Here is a 23397-nt window from a genome sequence, read left to right as displayed (position 1 = left end):
TCTGGGCAGCTTCACTATGTATAGCACTTTATGGCAATGCCAGCGTTTGCATGCTAGGTCAAACAAAGAGACAAACAAGCAGCTGTAGGATGACATGAGTCAGCATCTTTCAGTGGCAGCACCAGCATCAAGAACTGGAAGACAATGCAAAGAGATCTCATGAGTTTCAATGACTGGGTGATAAAGTAGCCATAGTACTTGATGACAAAAACAAAACCAAAGGGAAAAATGAGCTTACGTTTACAATCCATAGGGCTCTGAAGTCACTGTTATTTTAAGACGAGATATTTAGAGTCGGTGTGAGTAATCTGAAAATGCCAACTCATGGCTCAGAAGTCCAAGTGCTAAGAATTATTAGCAAAGTACTAAAATAGAATTATCATTATGCCTGTACTGAAACCCACAGCACAGCAAAAACAGTAATCAAACTAAATTAGCAGGCAACCAAACTGAAAGCCAAAAACAACTATTCTTTTTGCATACAGCCTGAGAGTCCAGCCATGGAAGCAGCCAGCATAAAACAGTGCAAACATAGAGAGCACCCTGCTTGAAAAGACAGCCGTACACAAATGTCCACAAAGCACTAGAGAATACAATAAAACCCTTGCTATGTATTTTTGCTATCCATGAAAATTACATTGTAGGCTAGTCCTGCACATAGTTTTTCCCCAGAGGAACTGCCACACGCCTCTTCCAGACAGATCTTTGGTCTGAATTGGCAGCGCTGCTAGAGAAACAACCTTATCTGTAGTCATTAGCATGTTTATTACCTCGCTCCCACTTGTAACCGGGCTTCAGTATGAGTCATCTCTGACACATCCAACTTGCCAAGGTTTTTAAGCAAAAGCCAAAGGTCTCAAAGACAAAAGGAACTCCAACCGGTCTTTTCTCTCTCAGCACAAGAAATTGTGCACCATAGGTAAACTAAAACCCTCTCGATGTGAACGGTCGGAAATGGTGATGCATCCGTCAGCAACAAAATGTCCTGCCAAAAATCTTGAGGTTGAGAACTGTATCAACAACCTTAAACTGTGAAAACATTACAGAGAGTCAAGACTTTGTCAGCAAAGCAAGAAGAGATGCTTTAAAGGACCAAAGCTATTAAGAACAAAACTTCTGTAATTATTCTCATACATGAAAAATTGTTGTACTCAGGAGCAAAACAGCACTTAAGCACTTGCTTTCTTCAGAAGAAAGTCTGGGTCACTGAATACCTATTTTGGTGAAGGGGATGAACTTCTGTAATTACTGTGGTAACAACCAAGCAGATCGGTACAGCACTGTGTCACACTAAGCTCCCTCTTTCTAGTCGTTTCTTTTCTAATTGACTTACAGCCACCGTTCCCAGAACCACAGATCAAGAGTTCCAGGAATTGTTTTTCCCAAGCACAAGTGTAGACATGACATTCCCCTCACATCTCTCATCTTCTACCTGACAAAACACTCCAACGTGATTACAAAGCAGCATTAAGTGTGGATGAAAACAAGCAAGCATAATCATAGAATGGCCTGGGTTGAAAAGGACCACAAAGATCATCGAGTTTCAACCCCCCTGCTATGTGCAGGGTCGCCAACCACCAGACCAGGCTGCCCAGAGCCACATCCAGCCTGGCCTTGAATGCCTCCAGAGATGGGGCATCCACAGCCTCCTTGGACAACCTGTTCCATTGTGGTCCTTTTCAACCCATAATGACATGCTGACGAAAACAAGCAACTATGCCTGCCTCTACATCAGGCAGGAAACAAGCCTGTTACCTCGTTTTTGTTGTTCTCTGTGCTGGGATGCAGATTGTGGTGCACCAGATCAGCCCCTGCATGATCCACTTGCATGAATTCATAGCACTGAAACCTCTGACTTCAACTGGCAACATGCATCTCATGCAAATCCATTTCATGTAAGTTTCCTTCAGGTACCAACAATGTGGCATCTCTTAGATTTTTGGTTTAAGTCAACAATTCGGTTTCAAGTCTCATTTTCTTCCCAGTTTCTCATTAGCTGGACAAACGTAGGCATAATATATCATCAACAACTCTCTTAATCCAGTTGAAGCAGTAAGCGTGCCAGGAAACTTTGCACACAGCCCTTTTTAAAAAAGCTCAGCAGTGTCTTTTAACACAGCCAAGGATTTTTCACAGCAAGAACGGGGTTGGTCTCTTCTCACTGCTGACAGGTGACAGGACAAGTGGAAATGGCCTCAAGTTGTACCAGGGTAAGCTTAGGTTGGATATCAGGAAACATTTCTTTACAGAAAGGGTTGTGAAGCACTGGAATGGTCTCCCCAGGGAGGTGGTTGAGTCACCATCCCTGGGTGTGTTTAAAAACCATTTGGATGTGGTGCTCAGGGACATGATTTAGCGGAGGGTTGTTAGAGTTAGAGTAGTATGGTCAGGTTGTCGTTGGACTCGATGGTCTTTAAGATCTTTTCCAACCTGAGTGATTCTATGATTCTGTGATTCTATGAGATCCTCAGAAACATGAAAGAAACCTTAATAAAATGCAAAATATGCCTGCTTTGATATACTTGTAACATGGATAGTAATTACAGTAATAACATACAGTAAAATGCGGCTGAAAAGGAGAGGCAAAAATCATCAAAAGGGGCAAAAAAAAGTGATAAAATTTATATGTAAAAGCCAAGAGAGTACATCTATGTAGTAAACTGGTCACTAGGATGTCAGTAATACACGCAAGAAGCTCAATCTAACACTTGCCAGTCTTAACCCAGGTTATTTTTCAGCAAATAAGGTAAGACAGTTTACTCAGTGCCTTTCCTCATGGCTACACATCAACATTTGTTTCTGAGGACTCATCAATGAAGGCTAACTCAGGCCCTGGAAAAACAGGTTGGCTGGTGGCAGAACGTGTCCCCCTCAGCTATTTGGAAGGAAATGATGCAGAAAATGACTGATTTATACTGCTTTGAAACACTTCCTTTCTCATTTGCACCATAAAGTGCAAACCTTAAATACAAGGGCCAAAGACATAATGTTTGATTACTCGATATCACGTGATACAATTGTTAATTATTACGTCATATACAATGAATGGCTTTAAATTCACTTTGGCAGTTGGATGGATGGTACAAAGAATGGTTGGAGGAAACTGCATGCTGCCATTCTGAATTATTTGATTAACAAATAACAGCTATGTAGACCAGCTGCAGCAGCCAGGTGACGGTACCACAAAGTAGTCAATGTTCTCATTTTTTAGCTTCTTTGTGGCAGTTAAAAAATCAATATACCACGCTATGTTTTTTTTTCTTAGCTCTCCAAATTAGAAGAACTGCCATGTAAAGATAAATGACTTTAGCAAAAGCATGTTAGCAGGCAGAAGTGCCTGAGCACTGAAATGCTGTGACAAAAGCAAGTTAGATCAAGAGATAACCCCTGTTGATGCCTATGAAGTACACAAGCCTGCACTTAGAGCACTCTGATTTGCATAACTCAGCAGGGACAGAGGGCAGCAGTATTAATCATAACCGAACTTTAAAAGCAACTTTTACAAAAAGGCAAAGTTAGCATATTTTTTTCCGACATGTCAATAGCAGATTTCCCATTTCACAGCTGAACAGCACCTGTGTGAAAACTTCCCTCCCTATGGGGTATGTTTTGTGCTGTGCACATATGCAGTGAAGGACCTATACACAGAACTGAACTTCTCTATCAAAGAATCACAAAACATGCAGAGTCAGAAGGGACCCATAAGGATCATTGGGATCATCGAGTTCCACTCCAGGTTCCAAACAGGGCTATCCAATAATTTGACCCTATGTCTGAGAGCGCTGTCCAAACACTCCTTGGACTCCAGCAGCTCGGGGCCGTGCCCACTGCCCTGGGCAGGCTGTTCCATGCCCACCACCCTCTGGTGCACACTCTGTCCCCAACCCCCAGCTGCCCTCCCCTGACGCAGCTCCATGCCGTTCCCTCAGGTTCTATTTCTATTGGCATCTAATTAAAAACTGTAACACACACAAAGAAGAACTCTATGGCTTTCCCTGAAGTATCGGAGCAGTGATGTCACACGAGATTATCAAATGATCAAAACCTATGGTTCCCCTGATCTCACTAAATCACAAGCTAAATAATATATGTGACACACTGGAACAGGTTGCCCAAGGAGGTTGTGGATGCCCCATCCCTGGAGGCATTCAAGGCCAGGCTGGATGTGGCTCTGGGCAGCCTGGTCTGGTGGTTGGTGACCCTGCACAAAGCAGGGGGGTTGAAACTTGATGACCTTTGAGGTCCTTTTTAACCCAGGCCATTCTATGATTCTATAATAACAAACATCTTGCCACTTCCACACAAAAAATATCACATTATTCGGTAACAACATACTTCTTTCATATATATATATTCAAGCTTTCTGATTTTTTTTTATTGTCAGAAATTCTCAGTCATTTATAAATGGAGCAAAACCCAAAGTTTCAACGTTTCTGATGAAATCACTGCATTTTAAAAGTCCTATTTTGAGAAAATTGAAGTGTTCTGCTTCAAGTTTTACTTCCTGAAATTTCAGGAAAATGAAATTAGCTTCTAAAGATCTTTTTTTATTATTATCATTAATTATTTTTATTATTATTATTTGGAAAGCCTTTTGGGAAGAAACTTCATTGAAACCAATTCCCACAGCAAGCTGAGACCTTGGAAATACATTTTCCGACAAAAAGCATCTCACCAGCTTAACCCCCAGAATATTTCCCTCTAGTTCTCCAACTCCAGAATGTGTAAAGATTGCACATTATACAGACAGTGACGCAATCCCAAGTCTGTTGAATTTTACAGCTTCCCTTTATTATTTTGCACTTGAAAGACAAACCATAACTGCAGCTTCACCACTTCTCCTTATCCCACCCTTCGCATACTTTCCATTTACAACCACCAACATGCAGTTCAGCACTGAAGCTCCGTGAGTTCCAGCTGTGCAGGCATGGAAGAAAACTCACCTCTCCCAGGCCAGAGGACGTAAAGGGTTCACCTTTTTAAATATATATATATATAAAATTTTAAAAAACTTTGCTATGAAAATGAACTCAGAGAGGATTACCTTAAATTCCCATTAATTTAGAAAGTGACAGCTCTAATCTCTGTTGTATTTAAATAAGGAAAAGCTTTCTCCTTCCAAAAAATAAAATAAAATAAAATAAATCAAGAATAAAATGAATACTTAAAAGTACAAGTCAACCCCCAAACTTCAACATGCTTCTGGTAAGGAAACAGAGCATTTTTACATCAACACACTCTTAGCCATCCATCCATATATATATATGTATGTATGTATATGTATATATACATACAGAGTTGTTCTGTGCGTTCCAGTGTTCTTCTCTGTCTCTCAAAGGAAGATAGACAAATAACGCATGGAAACAGCTGTCAAATGTAAAGGAATTACTTTCTTTGGGACGCAATTTTACTCTGCTGCTTTTGCTTTTACTCTATAGAAAATGCCTATTTCTGCTTTCGGCTACTGCCCTGTCTGTTATGGACAGCTTCACTGTCATTAGTGCAAACATAAATGTAATAGTATAAAACAAGTATAGAAACCAGAGCATATCTAGAATGTATTACAGTCCAAGGTGCACCTACAAGTGCGTGAGAACAGCAGGCAGAAGCCTTACATGGAAATGTCTAAGGAAATCTCGTGTGAGGCACCTCAATTCAGATGCAATGATCAATTAGTACTTGTCCTGCAAAGTAGATTTCTGTATATTTTGAACTTAGGTATCTAATCATCTCCTTTGTTGTCACCCAGTGTGCATTTTCTGCAGCTATCTGAAGCACATACCTCAGTGATTCAGCCACAGCAAAAGCAGCAGACAGGTGTTACCACTAACTTCCAGTGAACTATGTGGGTGCAAATCAAGGAATTCTTGAAGCCAGACACACAGCTGACAGTCTCAACCTGAATTTCTCTCTCTGCGCCCAACTCCCTTGTCTTTCTGTTTTAACTGCATGTTACACAAGGTACCTGTGGCATGTCTGTTTGTGGTTTTCTAACTATCTAGACTGGTTGATGTGAGCCAGTAGATCTTAACGCGACAAGGTGAACGGAAACTGATGCCAGTACTGAAGACTGTCACCTCAAAGCATCTGCCACACTGCATGCAAACATGCAGAATCTTCAGTGCCGACTGAGTGTTAGGCTGTCATCCTGCATCACCCCCCTATTGATCTCAAATAGCAAAGCACAGTGTGTTACTGCCCATACTTGTCAAGCATACAGTTCTATTTTATTAGTAGTATCACTACTTCAAACCATTTACATTAAGATAAATTATAGGCTGCAACATCAGAAAGGGAGAACTCGCTCTTGAGCTTAGCAGACCCTTCTAAGCCTCACATGGCCAACGCTCAATTAATCTCAGTCCAACTGTCAACACAAACAGAATTTGAAAGCCTTAAAGTTGAACATCCAACCACAACACCCACTGTGAAATTTCACAGTTGGCTTAAATCAGCATATGTGCACGAATACGTCCCTAAAGGCACCTGAGCATCTGCACCTTGAGCTCTGTCCTCTGCTTTGAGACTGTAAGCACAGCCACAACTAAGGCAATCATGTGTTTGTTGAGATTTGTTTAAAACCAAATCATTTTCCTCATCCGACAGACTGCATGCGTACATAAATCATGAGGGAAACAAGAGGACTGAAGGGAGGGCAGGATGATTACCTTCAGCAACAGCCCACATTTAAGCCAACGTAATCATAAAAACCATACCCTTCCCTGTTTGGCACAAAGAAACATGAAAACCTAATGGGCTCAAGCAGTACACAGTTAAAAAATATTTCTAGACAGAGGTAGGAAGTCTGTGGTTTTTTCTATGTAACAGGTACCAATGCACTCACTCTCATCACTTGTCCCCACATCAACCAATGTTTTCCTTTTTTCTTTCAAAACTCAATGACTGGTAACTACTGATAATTTCTGAAGCTTTCAAAACTACTGCTTTTACCACAGAACTGAAGGATTTGTGTAGCCAGGAGTTAATTGTTTCCATCTCTATCAGTGCACTGCAAAATCGTCACAGACAGCAGCTCAGAAAGTTTCACTAAACCCAAAAAAGGGAGCAACTGGAATACATGACAGCATGTACTGCCAGCCACCAGCTGGATGTCACTATGACCTTTGCAGTCTTTGACGTTAGCAGTGATATGACCACGGAAATTATGTATTTGCTAGGATTAGTGTTAAACTAAGTAATTTTTCTCATTTGGTAGACCACTTTCATGACATAGAAGTACATGGGGGAACCTAAACCATACCACATGGATGGCTCACTGGAAAGTACAGAGGAAGGCTTCTGATCTCAGTGCTCAGTGGAGATCACTGAGGCCAGGGGGAGAGACTCCAGCCTCCCCTCTTTTGACAGGGCCACCCCAACACCTATCTCCCAGAATGGCTGAACTCTTCCAGAAAGTCTACTAAGAAATGTTCACATGACGAATCTATTTCCGTCATGAAAGATGTCTTTTCAATCAAGATTAAGAACTCTGAAGAAGCTTATCTGATGGAAAAAAAATTGCTTCTCCTTTTTAAAATTATGCTGCTTTGGTTGCTTTGGATCATCCAACTCCATTATTTCCAAGATTTCAGCAGAAAATTAAAAAAAAAAACAACAAGTCATGTGAGAAGCATGCCTTTTGTCCTTCCTCCAAAGCTTGGCCATTTGGGTTCTTAATTTCTAGGTAGCACCTGATTGACATGCTGGAAAAGTAACTGCCCAAAGTGGTCAACGCAACAAAAAATGAAGCGCTGAATTTGTGTTTCAGCATGGCAGTTTCAGAAAACTGGGCTGGAAGGAAAGAGACACCGTAGAGATAAAGTCAGCTGATGTATGTATAAGACTGTTTACCAGAACTAACGACATGCTACATAATAATTTACAGTGATCTTACGATGCAGAATTTGAAGAGGTTTATTTGCTGACTGAAGTTTTTAGAAAGCAATAGTTCTTCACGTTAATCAAGTCCAAGATCTGCTTTTTGGCAGCAGTTCTCCCCAGACAAGCGTTTTCATGTCAGGATTTATCTCAGCTAATTAGCTTACCAGCTTGAACAACTCTTATGAAAGCTTTTTTTCTAACTTACGTTTTGTGAAGGAAACCAAAGTAACTCCATGGTTGTTTTTTTAAAAAACTCTATGGATACGCATAAATCTTAGAGAATGATTATGGTAATTTTTTTCAATAGCTTCATAATGCTGTGCTTTATAGGAAAGAGAATAGGAATGCGGTTGTGGGCTTTGCACGATCTCTGACAAGCAGAGGTTAAACTCCTCTCGTGTAAAGGCAGAGGCTTTACTCTGTCCAAGTTGCAAGAGGCTGCAAGTAATTTGGCATGGAAGTGAAACGTGTCTTAAAGACCTACGTGGATAAATAGCACTTATCTTCACACGGAACCAGCCTACCTCAGTTCTGTGAAAAGATGGGAATAGATGTTGGGCACAAGCTTTGACTTAAAGACGTAAAAAAAACCCAAGTAATTACCTTAGAAATGAAGCAAATGATAATCTTCTTTCTCTATGTTCTGTCTGTCCCCATTTCATCCTGTATGTTTGGAATGGCTTCCAAAATAACTAATGAAGTGCCTTCAATCTCCTGCTCAGAATTCCTCATTTTCTCTTAATATACCACCTCAGTTTTTAGTTCTTTAGTGAAAAAGTCACATTTCTACACCAGCATTATTTTGAATATGGATTTTCTGACATTGAACATTTTGCACATTTTTGTCCATTTCACTTAAACTCTGAATTTCTAATGCTATCGACTTAGAAAGTACAAACTTAAGTAGAGCCAGAATATACCAGTCTTAGAGAAAGCCATTTTGTTTAGTTTTTATATACAAATTTGAGAAAAATCTCAGATTCACGTTTGCAGAATGGTTGGATAAATGCCTTCTTTTAATTAAAAAACTTTTTAAAAATGCAAACAATGCAGGTATTTCATTCTTATTAAGGCACCTTTCTTCCTACTCAACATTTAAGACAATAATTTCATCCTATTCCTACCCATTCTAAATAACGTTGCTAAGACTGCTGACCAATCCTAATGGAAACATTTTCCTCCAAACCACGTCAGCGCACTCTTTTTAGCTTTTCATATTTGTGATCCTTTACCTTTTAGCTCATTTGTTTAAAACCACTCAATTCAAGGCTTAAAGCTTGAAAATATTTGATTTTACCTAACTACCAACTAACGTACTGTCCTATCAACACTGCTTCTATGACGGAATTGTCTGATGTCCAGCGCACATTGAAGGACAATTTCATGCCATCCCTTCACAAGTGAATACACTGCGGTGCACCTGAAGAAGTTTTCCTCAATTAATTTATATAACACAGCTCTGGACATCATCTTGAGTTGTATCTGGATACCCGTTTTAAACTGCCTGCTCACAGTGTCACTGCCCCAACAGTCAGTAGTGTATGTAGGAGTACAACATCTCCTACATACACCACGCAGCCTCAGAAAAATGCCAGACCACACAGCAGCAGCAGCATTTCTCATCACCTTTCAGACTTTCCTTTCTTGCCAAGCAGAGTCATTCAATTAGATACGCAACAGAAATGGCAATTTCCTTCTTCATGCAAAGTAATTTCTCCCTTCAAGCATGACTATACAGAGGGGGAAGAGGCTGAAACTGGCATTCTGAAACCCAGTGACAGTCTCTGCTCATATCTACAAGCAGTAAAAATGGAGCTGGAAGACAGAAGTAAGTAAACAACACTTTTCTTACCTGCTATTGCTGCGTTTATTAGAGAAAAGTGTGGGGCACCATTTTAAATAGACCAGAAAACAAATGATATATCAACAACACAACGATATTTTAGCCATTTCTTTAGCCATAATCATTTCTTGCTCCCTCCTGACATCTTCATAATCAAGTTCTTAAAAAAAAGTATTACCTCACACATCAAAACATTTTAGAATGTAAGAAAAAAACTTTCTGCGAGGATTTCCATGAGTTGCACATAAAATGCAAACCAAGAACCTTTATGCAAATACTTATCAGTCATCTTAGTGGCCTCAAACACTGCTGTAACTGTTCACGTGTATTTATAATGCAAATGACCAATCTGCATATCCCACTATGCCATTTACATACTTCTAGGTAAGACTCGTGTTATAGTAATATAACTGGAACTTTGAGATAACAAAGCTCTTCTCACTGTTAGACACTGCATATTCCTATCAGTGCTATTATAAGAATTATTGCCAAACTTGCTGTTCTGTGATGAAAAAAAATTAACCCCATATTTTCAGCTAGTATCCAAACTCAATACAAACCAACTAATACCAAGAATAAGCTTTAAGTTGTAAGCATATAATGCTTTCTCAAATAAAATGTTCTAGAAGTGACTTGTATGACAAACTCCAGGATCCAGTTCTGTGCTTTTCCCCATCGCTGAGGGAAATTCATCCCTGAATTCTGCTCCTTTTATGCAAAATGAAAATGAAACAAGAAGAAAAAAGTCAAATTAGTGGCATTTTGAAGATTCTTAATGAGTCTCTCAAGAATTTCCTCTGTAAATTAGAGTATTTATAAACTTCAAGTAGACCCTTAAGTCTTACTGAGGATTACATTATGCTAATGGATACTGCAATGCCTGAACACAGTCCCAACTGCAGCACTTCTGAGTTCCACTTCAAAGGAGGAGTTTCAGCTTGGAGAGAAAAGCAGCAGAATATATTTATTTGCCTCTCAGCTACTTAAAAGTGATTAATCAACTTATGTTCATTTTCCTTTCAAATTATATATGGAGTGTTCAAGGCTGGATGGGGCTTTGAGCAACCTGCTCTAGTGGGAGATGTCCCTGCCTACAGCATGGGAGTTGGAACTAGATGATCTTAAAGGTCCCTTCCAACCCAAACCATCCTATGATTCTATATAAGCTTTGACACAGTATTCCATAATAAAAATATGCTCTCTGTACTCTTCATTAAAATATTAGGCATAAAGGACAGTACAAAAAGCAAGGAAGAGATTTTTTATAGCTAAAGTGGTCCAAAGAAACTGCTCACTCAAAACACATAAAACAACGGTAGCAAAGAGGTGTTTCAGAATTAAATACACCACCCCACAATCTTAGAACTTGATTAAAAGTGGCATTTTCAGTGTAAGATTTCCACGTTAATTGCACATATTTTTAAGAGCAAAGAACTAAATCAGTCCTTCAAGCTGCACTTGCACCAACAAAACATCTTTGCTGTATTTGCACCTAAAACACTGCCTCTACATGAAGACAAGCAGTGGGGGGAAAAGGGCTCCAGCAACTTTAATTTAAACAAAAGGAGAGAAATTGTTTCCTCTTTTTGCAAGCAGGGAAGGAACCGTTGTGCTTCCTATAAAGGAAATTCAAGCAATTCTAAAGAGAAGAGAGAAGCGTTTCAGACGTGCAGGAATGAAGAACTCTTATTTTGTTCTGAGCTTCCTTTTTTTTTTTTTTTTCCTTTTTAAGCAATTACACAAATTATTTTAACTTCAAGAACGTAAGAAACTCACAGGCCAAATATTTCAGCTTTTGTTACCTTTTTTATCCTTTAAACAATATTTGAAAGATTTTTGGCACCTATGAATTGGACCACAGATGGTAAAACAGAAACTAATCCAGAAAACTGGTTATAGAAAGTCAGTCCTAACATCCACTTTTGGTGGAAAATACTTACATTTTCTTTTAACTTTTACTTGTTATTGGTATGTGCAGTTTCATTTGCATCAAGCTAATACATTTCCTGATATGTAGGAGTCTATTACTGGCAAAGCAAGAGTCATCCAGTATTACTCTGGTTAGATAACAATTGTCTGTTCACCACAAAACATGGAACACTCATTTTAAGACTTGTCTGCTACACTTGGGTTTTGCTGTTGTTATTTTGTTTGTTTTTAAGGAAAAAGGCAATTTTCAGTGTGCTTATGCAGGTTGCTCTGAAAGTAATGCCTCCTATCTATTTCCATGGAAACGACAACAGATACGAAAAGCACAATAACACTTTGATAGAGTAAATTCTCAGCTCCAAAACACTCTTCCTCAGCATAGTCACCACCATGAGCTATGCCTTTTCATCAGCAATGAGTAAGAGCCTGCAGGGCATGCTCATAAAAATCTGCCCCAGTGGAAGTGACCCACTGCTGAAAGGTACAGCCTCACTGTGCTCACATCCACTGCTTGGTCTCCGTAAGTGTTCAGTGAGCACTTAAATGGAGTCAGTGGGTGCCATTTTGTCCGCATGGAGGACGTTCTAACCATTATAATTATCCCAATCTAACATTTAACACAGGGTTCTGCATCCAAGGATTTCCAGCTTTTTTAACAATTCAGATGGCCTCACGTTGCAGAGATGAAGTGAACTAGCTCTTAAACAGACAGAAGGAACAATATCACAGAAAACTTTACCAAGATTGGAAGAAAATATGTGTGACACAACCAGAAACAGACTTCCTGGCTCCCCGTCTCAACCATTAAAAATTCCTTCCTGTACATGCACATACACTCAAACAGGAACTGTAGTAAATAGACTAAAAACACTTCAGGAGTCATCATTACCTATGAAAATGAATAAATAACACTTGGGGAAAAAACCAAAACAAAACAAAACAAAAAAACATCCTGCCAGGGTTTGTCTTCAGTGCAACAAATAGCACGAGTTCTTTTGCATGAGCTTGCTGCACTGAAGTGGGAACAAATGACTGCTGTTTTGCACTTACGTCTCTACAAGTGGAACATTCGCTTCTTTACACTGTAATAGAGCTGCATGCAGTGTTGCGCACATCTCTGACAAACTGCTTAGCAGAGTGCACCACAGTGCTTCTAAATTCATTACAGCATTATTAGTGCTGAAGTTGCTTATCCTCTAAAATAAGTTAGAACATTTATTATAAGCAACAATGCGATACACGAGTTCAAAACCCACAACTGCCTGCAATTTCTGTATTATTCCAGCACTGAGGACCTGAAAAACACTAGAGGAACACGCAACACTGGTCAGAAAATCCAGAAGTTTGGAAAACCTTCAAACAGTTGCTGTAATTTCAGTGAAACATTTCTTTGCAACTCAACCTGGACTTTTCAAGTTAGGGGTTCCTGCTTCTTCGTCCTAATTGAGAGCAAATTCAATTCTAGGACATCTGGAGGCACAAAGAAGCAGCAGTTGAAGCAGCAGCTGCTGCTGGCAGGGTCCTACAGCTGCTTTACTTACAAATTACTAGGATTACAAGGATTCTTCCTTCTGTTCAGTGCTAGAACAGATCTGTCATATAAATTTCAACATCACTCAAGGGTGCAAAGAGTGCTCTATCTTTCAGCTTGGATATCTAAACTCTGATAAGCAGAGCTAAGGGACATCCAACTGAAGAAGCATACAAAATCCACTCACTGCTGAAGTGAGAGATGATTTCTAGCATTACATCAGCTCTTGGCTTCAAGAAGCCCACGCTACTCTCCCATCACTGCCACTCCTATTGACAGAAATGGAGCCTTTGCTCACCTACCACTAGCAACAGAGGATAAGCCGAAGACATTCCCGTCTTTGGAAAAGCAGGCAGACTCACATACGCATCTCCCTTCAGCAGCAGCACCATTTCCTTTGTAGGAAAAAAAAACTCAGGCCTGCAGGGCCCACCCTGCAGCTGTTTCCTCCTGCCTGCCCCCACCTCTACACTCCAAAGGAAGGTTTGCTGGAAGCGAAGGTGTGGTGTGTAAGGAAGGTCATTACCATGTGAAATCCTTCTCCTGAGACCCAATGCAGGATGCATAAGAAAGAAAGAAAGAAAAAAAAAAAAGGCTAAAAAATCCTCTTTAGCCCCAAGAGGCTGTCAGGAAATAACCTTTAGCCAGGTGTTACAACTGCTTTCGCAAAGGAAAGCCAGGAAAGGCAACTTTATGTTAAGCTACAAATTCAGTGAAATAAACAAGAGACTCTGCCACACTCACATTTCCACTACTCTGCTTTATAGTTATGAATTTCAGAAATATTGAAATATATTTATATATGCATTTCTTGTGATTGGGTCCTACTGAAGGAAACTGCTTGACTTCACCTCCTAATCAAGGTGAGGTGGTTTCACAGAAGCAAAACTGAAATGAAATAAGCCGAACTCTCCTTTTTTTTCTAACATGTTTCTGAATTTTGTTTGAGATATCCTACAATAAAAAACCATGCCAAAACCCTGTGGAGGTATTACTTACCCTCCTTTTACAACAGACTGGACAATTTCTGCCTAGCAGAGCTTTGCTTATGCACAGCTGATTAAAATCCTGTTCAGAGAGCCATACCACCCAACCAGATATGAAGGTTTGTTGTTTGAAGACTTTGAAACATACTGGGTTTGATGCCAGAAGTCAGCGAGTCTGCCCATGCTGATGCTAAATAAACAACTCTATCTAAACAGAGATGCATCTCCTACCTGTCTTCCCTGGAGGCATAAGAGTTGCTTTAAAAAAAAATGCATTACTTAGCAATGTAATTAGTTACAACATGCTTTCATTTCATTAATCGGTGACTAATGGGAATATTTTGGGCACGTATGACAAGTGCCCCATTATCTTATCAAAACCAACTGCACAGTGCAGTGTTTGGAACATGCCTTGTGAAAAGCACCACCTTACTGATTAGGAGTAATCTGGGACACAAGATAAAATTTCCAATATGAGGGATCAAGTCAATTCAGCTGAATTAAAGGACAAAAGGGAACGGCCTGAAGTTGAACCAGGGCAGGTTCAGGTTGGATAGTAGGAAACATATCTCCTCAGAACCAACTGGTGAGGTATTGTAGCAGGCTGCCCAGGGAGGTGGTGGAGTCGCCATCCCTGGAGGCGTCCCGGAACTGTGTAGATGTGGCACTGAGGGACGTGGTTAGCGGGCATGATGGGCTGATGGTTGGACAAGATGATTTTAGCAGTCTTTTCCAATCCTAACGGTTCTATATGTTTTCTAGCACAGGTTACAATCTCTCCTCCCACTGCCCCACACTTCAGCTGGGGGGAATGTCCCAAGGTCGCTCCAGGTCCGCCATCCCTGTGCCTCACCCTCTGTGTAAATCAGGAGGTGAAATTATTTTAATTACCTACCAGTGTTACTTTGTCCCTCATGAAGAACATACTGGTGTAGGAGGGGAATCAACACAGAGCACCTCAGCTGATTTGGCGTGATTAACATGTTATCACAAGCAAACACGTCTTTCCAAGAGCGTAAGCTTAGCTTCAGCCGCACATGTAACAGGAAACCCGAACGAGGAAACAATTAAACCTTTAGGCGCGAGAGCCGCTCAGACACGCCTCCTCACAGCGGGGCGAGCCTGCAGCCGCAGCGCGGACACTGACCGCCTGGCAGATGCACTGCCACAGACCCCGGGCGGGCAGAGAGACCGGGGCGGCCTTTCCTCCCCGTGATGTCACACGCTACGAACGGGGCGAGCTCTGCCTGCCCCCTCCTTCCTTCCCTCCCCTCCCCGCCTCCCGCAGGAGCCGACACGCCGCGGCGCCGCCCTGCCCTCGCAGCCGCTCTGCCTCCCGCCCGCGGCGGGGTGAGCCCTCCGCAGGGCTGCCGAGCTCGTCCTGCAGAGAGGGCTGCGAGAAGAGACATGGAAGCGCCCGCGCTTCGCCGAGCCCGGGAAACGGCTCTCTGAAGCCCACGTCGTGCCCGCTTACTTTTACTTGGACGACATGAGCTGCAGCTCAGGATAAGGCGGAAAGTTCTTCACCGGCTCCGTCCAACCGAGGGAGGAAAGATGGAAGTAAGCAAGCCTGGCGCTTACCTGGTCTGCTGCAAACAACGTGCTGTATGATTACAACAGCGGGGGGAAGAGAGGAGCGAGCTCCTGGAGATGAGCCCCACCACACACAGTGCTTCTCTGAAGCTCTGAGGAGGAGCAGAAGCACACCTGCAACGGGGCTGGAAGTTTTTAAAAGCTGCCCTGAAAACACCGGAGGAAGCTGCGCATCACAGGAATTGAGGCTTGTGTTTCTGATATACCACTATAATGGTAAGCTCTAACTGCTCCACTGAGGACTCCTTTAAGTACACTTTGTATGGCTGTGTCTTCAGCATGGTATTTGTCCTCGGCCTCATAGCCAACTGCGTTGCTATCTACATTTTTACTTTTACATTGAAAGTGCGGAACGAGACCACGACGTACATGCTGAATTTGGCGATATCGGACCTGCTGTTTGTGTTTACGTTGCCCTTCAGGATCTATTACTTCGTGGTGAGGAACTGGCCCTTCGGAGACGTTCTGTGCAAGATCTCCGTCACGCTGTTCTACACCAACATGTACGGGAGCATTCTATTCCTGACCTGCATCAGCGTGGATCGCTTCCTGGCCATAGTGCACCCCTTTCGCTCTAAGACTCTTCGCACCAAAAGGAACGCCAGGATCGTGTGCGTGGCGGTGTGGATCACCGTGCTGGCAGGCAGCACCCCGGCAAGCTTCTTCCAGTCCACAAACCGCCAAAACAACACGGAGCAAAGAACGTGCTTTGAGAACTTCCCCGAGTCCACCTGGAAGACCTACCTGTCCAGGATCGTTATCTTCATCGAAATCGTGGGGTTTTTTATTCCCCTCATCTTGAACGTGACCTGTTCTACCATGGTCTTACGGACTTTGAACAAACCGCTTACGTTAAGCCGGAATAAGTTAAGCAAGAAAAAGGTACTCAAAATGATTTTTGTCCACTTGGTGATATTCTGCTTCTGTTTTGTGCCTTATAACATTACCCTGATACTTTACTCTCTGATGAGAACGCAGACGTGGATTAATTGCTCGGTGGTGACTGCGGTCAGGACTATGTACCCTGTCACCCTGTGCATCGCCGTTTCAAACTGCTGTTTTGACCCTATAGTGTATTATTTCACCTCGGATACAATTCAGAACTCGATAAAAAACAACAGGTTCACCAGAACACGTGATAACAGGTTCTCTGAAACACCGCTGTCGGAAAACTTTCTGCAGCACAGCTTTCAGACCATAAAAATGAAAATATTTGATACTGACTCTCCAAGATAAACTGTATTAGGAGACTGTTGGGACTAAACTGGAATTAGAAGCCTGCACGTTTCTTCAGCTGTGAAAGTAGACCCTGATCTGTAAACGTTACTTCTTCACATTAGAAAATGTTTATGGTAAGACTGTAAAAGTGTTAACAGTACACAGAGAAAGTATTCTAAGAATTTCTATCAGATGTCTGTTTTGACTCGTTTTTATGTTAAAAAAAAAAAAACCAACCTTTTGGTTTCAGCCTCGGTTACGAAAGCCCAAAGACTGGTTTGTCAAGTCAGAGAAATGAAAAATATTGTTTTTTTTTCCAAAATTAAAACTGCTCTTTTTAAATAATCGCACCAATTCCCAAGTTACTGAAGACAGGGGGGCGGAACTGATTGGTGTACACTGCAGACTCCAGTTACTGATCATATTGGTCGTGTAAGTTCAGCTAGCATGCCTGCTCCTCAATCTCCTCTTTCCCCCTCCCTCCCTTGCTCCTAACCCCTTGTACTCCCTGCAGCTTCCTCCCTCGCTGTGTTTGTGAGGAGCTTCAATCGCTGTGCCACAAGATCTTAATTTCTCCCATACCTGCCCTCCACTTTCCATAAGCAGTAAATTACGTCCCTATTGCTGTTCCCGTAAAAACAGTAGGTATCTTTCCCTCCACTAACATCCCACTTCTCCACAGCTCCAAACCACACTTCTTCCCGCATTATCTAAATTAACATGCCTACCTTAACCTCAAGAACAGTTATTCTCAACACATTCATCTTTAGACTGCTGTTTCTGTTTCTGTTTCAGAACTAGAAAGAAAAAGAAAAGACTGTTCTGTTCTTCCACTTATCTGATAGAAATATTCTTCCTCCACAAGCCTTGCCCTCATAAAGAAATTAAATCTTCAGGTAGTTTAGGGCTTCTGGAAACATGTCAGAAAAACTGGTTTTTCTTCTTGTCTTGGTCTCAGATGTCTGTGCAATTATAACTACGGGAACCTCTCATGACTGAAGCGAGTGCTTTAGGTACAATACAAGCTTATTAAACTCTTCTGTGAGGAGTTCTTCAAGTTTTAAGCAAAGTAACATCCTCCAAAGAAGGTAATTCAATCTCTTAGGAGTTTGTTACTAGAAAAAATATGACCTTTGATAACTAAAAATAAGTATATGCATCAGCCAAAGTATTTCTTTCAAGAAACTATTTAGTTTCTCAGAGCAACTCAAGCACAGTAGTGTTCAGAATGAACTTTTCTCAGTCTCTGTCTGAGAAAGCTTTCATTTTTAACATTAGCATTTAAAATCTCAAATGCTGTTCTCTTGCAAATGTTACAGAGCATAAAAAGAAATTACTTGAGGCTGTGCACCGGCAAAGTCGAAGCCAATGTAAAGAGGGAAGTCTATTTATAATGTTACAAACATCAGTGTTACACAGGAGTGTTTTTAAATGTCCTGCTACATGCGTTTCCTGGCTATTAAAACATTGCGTGCATTTTCCTCAAAGTTAATTTAACATCCCTGTAACATTCAATAAATACTTAGAAGGTAGAAGTAAGTGTTGGGTTTTCTTCCCCACGGACAATGGAGTGAAAAAGCAAATTAAATTATGTTGTTGATTTAGGGCAGTCAGTTGCAGCACAGCTACAGTACTACTAAATGCACAGACACAATACTCTAATTGAGGCACTTTTCAGAGCAGTATCTGAAAACATGACTCAGTGCTGGCCAAAACGCATACTGGGCTATCACAGTACATTATAGATATACTTTGTCTGCAGTGCTTTTGCATCATTATCATAAGTTGTACACTGAATTTCTAATTCAGCAGTATTAATTTCTTGTAGTATGAGTAACTCAAGTTTCCCAGTTGTTGTAGTCATTCTCCATGACTGGTGAAAGGAAAGTTCAAATACTATGAGCTAAACTATAGCTATATAACTATATAGACTATAAGCATATAAATCTAGACTAACAGTTGGAGATGGGCAGTGCTCTTTGTTAGGAAATCTTAATCTCCTGATTTATCTTCTGGAAAAAAAAATGGTATTTCTGGAAAAAAGCATTGCGAGCAGAAAACTTCTATGTTTCTTACATAAGGAGTCACTGAGAAACCCAATGTTCAGAAATCAGATACACATCCCTAATGTCTTGAAGAGCCTGTTTAATATTAGGAATGACTGGAAGAAAGAAAGAAAGAAAGAAAGAAACTTTGCTACTGGTATTTGCAGTCAGTTGTGTTCTTCATGTAAAAGAGCAACATCTGAAATTTAGAGTATCTGTTACTTGAGAAATTCCTGATCTGACCAACTCAGAAGAGAGGGAGCAAACCTGTATTCCCCCCAGAAAAGCTGATATAAGACCACGTGACTGGCTCGTCAGGATTGAATGCAGCTCTCCTCCTTTTCCAGTTCTGTAGGAAGATTATCCTAGAGAGCAGTGGATAGAGCAGCATTCCATGGGTACTTTCCTGAACAGCTGCACCCCTTTGGTCCAATCCTGCCTTTGATATCAACTCTGCTGGTAGGAGCTCGTGCCAAAATTTAAATCTAGATGAGGAGTTTCTCTCCTAAGTCGTGCCAAGGCATCCCAATCCAAAATGGCTTACACTGACAGAGCTCCCAAGTATCTGATAACACACTGCATGCAGCACTTCCTGAAAGTGCTGTATTTTTACTGGAATGGTTACATAGCGGAGTTTTGGAGCCTGTTTTTAGGACCACACCATGCAGATATGTTCTTTGTTTTAGTTTCTTCATATACAGAGTGCAGATACTGCCCACTTACCAGGAAAATAAAAGCAATTAAAGTGTAGTCAACTCTTTTTTCCATCTAAGACAAAAGAGGCAGCAGTTGCTAACTAGACAACAAACCATCTGTTCCAAAAGAACAGGGGGAAAAAAATACCAAAAATAACATCTAGAGTATCGTTGCTTCAACAACAACATATTTCCCATTTAAAACTTTTTATATTTTTTTTTATATTTCAACATTCTGCAGCAAGAGGTTTGTGTTAGGTACGTGTGGTCAGAAACCATTCTGCAGCAGCAGGTTTGTGTTGGGTGCTGTGGTGGGTAACAAAGCTATACAAAACCACCACCTTCTGATTTAAATCCATTGTTTTCAGTACAACCTCCTCGTTTCTTTTGGAAAAGGCAAGGAGCATTTGATTGCCAGACAGTCTTTCTGTATCATGCTTGATTATATACTCCTGTATCATGTCTAGCAAACGGCAAGTGATTTTTCAGTTGCAATTGCCATCAGCGTTCTAACCAGAGATGAGATTTTAGGAACTACATTAAGAACTCTGGTAAAGTTACAGTGAACCCAGAGGTAATTTCAGAAACCCCACCTGACCGTGGTAAATCCTGGCCTTATTTATTCTTCCAAGTTAATTTTTCAGGAGTTTTATCAGTGCCGAGCAGTGCCTTCATATTTTTCCAGCAGCAAATATATTATAAAATGATTCTGAAACCTGGGCAGACTTGTAAGTCCTGACAATTTCCTTTAAGCATCACTGACAAAATGCAGGAGAATACATTTCAAAGCTAATGCAGAATTTAAATTTAAAATACATATGTTTTCAAATCAAATGCCTGGGCTGTATTATTTATCCAGTTATCAGTGCTGAAAACATTAAGTATAAATACAACTGACAATCACTGAATTAGTGTGCTTTCAGAACACACACAATAGAGCTCATTAAAGATGGATGTACATCTAGAAAGCCGTGCCAACAGTGTAATACTTCTGCAAGAAGTTGCATGGAGAAGTTTGCTCTTGTCCTCCAATTCTGCTTTGGCACTGAAGTGCTCTGCAGCCTTTTGCATTTATCATCTCCCTCCGTCTCCTGCTTCCTTATACAACTGCTTACAAAATAAGCTCAGTCTTTCCTGCAAGAAAGCTGAACTTATCACAGAATTAAAACATATAAATAGACAGCATTTTTTTTCTATAGAACTTATCATTGTGTTGGAAAACTGAAGTTCAGGACTGAGACTTAAAATCCTTTTTCTTATTAAGCAAGCAGCCTTCCTGCTCCAGTTAGAACAAAACTAGAAGAATTATTAAGAATTCTTTGTTTAAATATGAAAAAGCGAAGCACGAGGAGTAACAAAGGAAAGCCTTCAGCAAAAAAAGTTCCCAGCTTTTTATTAAGAGGCAGTTCTTCACAAGAATAACTTCCCACACACGCAGCTCTAAGATGTGCCCTACCCTCATCTTTTTCAAACAGCGAGTTGATGCCTTAAAGAAAAAACATCTGAAAGACACCATTAATGGGAGGCACCGGGAATTAATGCCATTATCTTGGGAATAATATCAAGTCTGCTTCACATGAAAACAACTGCAGCTAGGCCCACTCTTTTGCTTTTCGGATGTGTTTTGCTAAAACTGCTTCTTTATGAAAGGAAGTACATATCGTTATTGGAAGTCTTCCTCCTGTAAAGCTGTGCCACATTAGATCTACTGATCTTATGATCTTACTGATCTTAATAACCTTAACAGAGGAATTAGCTAGCAAAACACAATCAGTTGAGAATAACTTACAGATAAATCTGCATTTTCAGCCTAAGCAAAGTTGTCTGCAAGAAAACCAAATTCAGCAGCTTTTTGTCTGCTTGCTTACACAAGTTTCTCTCACATGTCAGAAGTGTTATCTACTGCATGCTCATAACCTGTTTCATAAGCTTCTGTGCATTAAGTGCTTTAAAAAAATACCCTATCAACCAAGAAAACAACCAACCAAAAAAGTTTGTTCTGGCCAGATAAGTTCTACAAGTTCCTTTGGGCTACTCAAAGCTGGTCCGCAAGGAAGAACTAGCAGAGTTCCACTATCCATTCCATGGATACAGCATGCCATGGGCAAGCTAACTGCCAAAGTGGGAGGACAGGGTGACAGCAGGTCGGGGACTTCCCTGAGCCAAGTTCAGACAAGATACGGTTTTAACTGTGTGAGCCTGAAGTCTCTGTGCAGGGGTTGAACCATACAGGTCCAGATGTTATCTCTAAAGCACAACTGCACCACAGGCCTTTGGCAGCTTGTTCTCTCACCCAGTCTGAACGGCAAACCTGATGTGACCAAGAAGCTTCAACAAAACACAGGCAAATCACCTTCCTGGAGGACTGGGGCTGTGAACACTATGCATACTCAACAGGTGTAATCAGAGCGGGATCCTCATCACAGATAAAGACTTGGTATTATTGGAAAATTACTGTAAGGTGCACACAGTGATAGAGATGCATAACAAATACCACATATTTACACAGCATAAAAGAGGTAAGCACCTATTTGGCCTACAAAAAAAAAACAACAAACAGAACACACCGTTCATATATGCATGCAATATCTTACAGAAAATACAACAAGTGGAAAGAAAAAAACCTCTTTCTAACGACATGTTATCTGGTAATTTGAGTTTGACAAGATACTATCAGCCCCTTGAGAGCTTGAAAACAGCACATAGCTGGAGGAAAACACATTCAAATGGTTATTTGGTACCTACTTTGCTTACTAATGGAAACAAAAACTATCTCCCATAGAAAAGCGAACTATGGGATGGCTCAAATAACACAGAAATAAGGATAGAAAGAGCAATGTCAGCTTCTGATAACTATTGAGGGCCGTGACTCACATAAAACATGCAAGCTAAGAACATCTCTGTTCTACCAAATGACAAAACATTTACAAAACTACAAAGATTGAGAGCATAACCCTATCCAAGTTGGGAGCAGCAGGGACGCAGCTGCAGAATTTAATCCGTGTATTATTTACTTTTGCATTCTATGTGACAGCACCATTAAATTTCCCCAAATTCAGCCAGAGTTTACAGAATTAAACAACTGTAAGCATTGCTCTGAATTTTAATACGCATTTCCTCATGGGCAACCTTTAAAAATCTCAACAAAGTCACAGAATTTCAGCGGTTGGAAGGTTGGAAGATCATTGAGTCCAACCCCCCTGCTAAAGCAGGTACCCTACAATAGGTCACACAGGTAGGTGTCCAGATGGACTTGCAAGTCATTGCAGTGCAGATACTGCAGTGCTGCAGAATGAAGGGCTGAAGTTCGTACTACCTAGAAACAGAGTACAACTGAAAATTGGAGTCCTACAGGCTCCATGGTATGGTCACGAAAACACTGAACAACATAGAAACTGAAAAGCAATGATTCCCAGAAAGTTATTTCACTTTTTCTGGTTAAAACATTACTAGTAATCAGGGCAACCTTAAGGGGGGGGAAAAAAACACAAAAACAAAACCACTGAAAAGCATGATATGATGCTAACCAAGTCTTACTTCTGTGGCTAAAACTGCATAGGGATCAGAACAGTCAGAGCAGGGTATCTGCATATTGCAATCAACCTAGCTGCAAGCTGCACAGGGCACAAACCCAGCTTGCTATTGCAGCTATAGTTGAGTCAGACTGTCACCTAAC

General features: G+C 40.9%; 2 protein-coding genes across 3 annotated transcripts in view; one reads left to right on the top strand and one right to left on the bottom strand.

Moving 5' to 3' along the window:
* Window positions 1-23397, bottom strand: part of RB1 (RB transcriptional corepressor 1) — a 77142-nt gene that overhangs the window by 15516 nt on the left and 38229 nt on the right. The window lies entirely within an intron of this gene.
* LPAR6 (lysophosphatidic acid receptor 6) lies at window positions 15893-17325 on the top strand. Its single transcript, NM_205199.3, has one exon. It carries the CDS (start codon window positions 15977-15979, stop codon window positions 16997-16999), a length of 1023 nt encoding a protein of 340 aa, NP_990530.2. The 5' UTR covers window positions 15893-15976; the 3' UTR covers window positions 17000-17325.

Source organism: Gallus gallus, chromosome 1 (assembly GCF_016699485.2).
Source record: "Gallus gallus isolate bGalGal1 chromosome 1, bGalGal1.mat.broiler.GRCg7b, whole genome shotgun sequence".
In the NCBI taxonomy this organism is placed as follows: Eukaryota; Metazoa; Chordata; class Aves; order Galliformes; family Phasianidae; genus Gallus; species Gallus gallus.
This window is presented reverse-complemented; position numbering and strand designations above follow the sequence as displayed.

What these genes read in the sequence shown, in the direction of transcription:
- LPAR6 (NM_205199.3), top strand. Translation starts at nt 15,977, where the DNA reads ATGGTAAGCTCTAACTGCTCCACTGAGGACTCCTTTAAGTACACTTTG.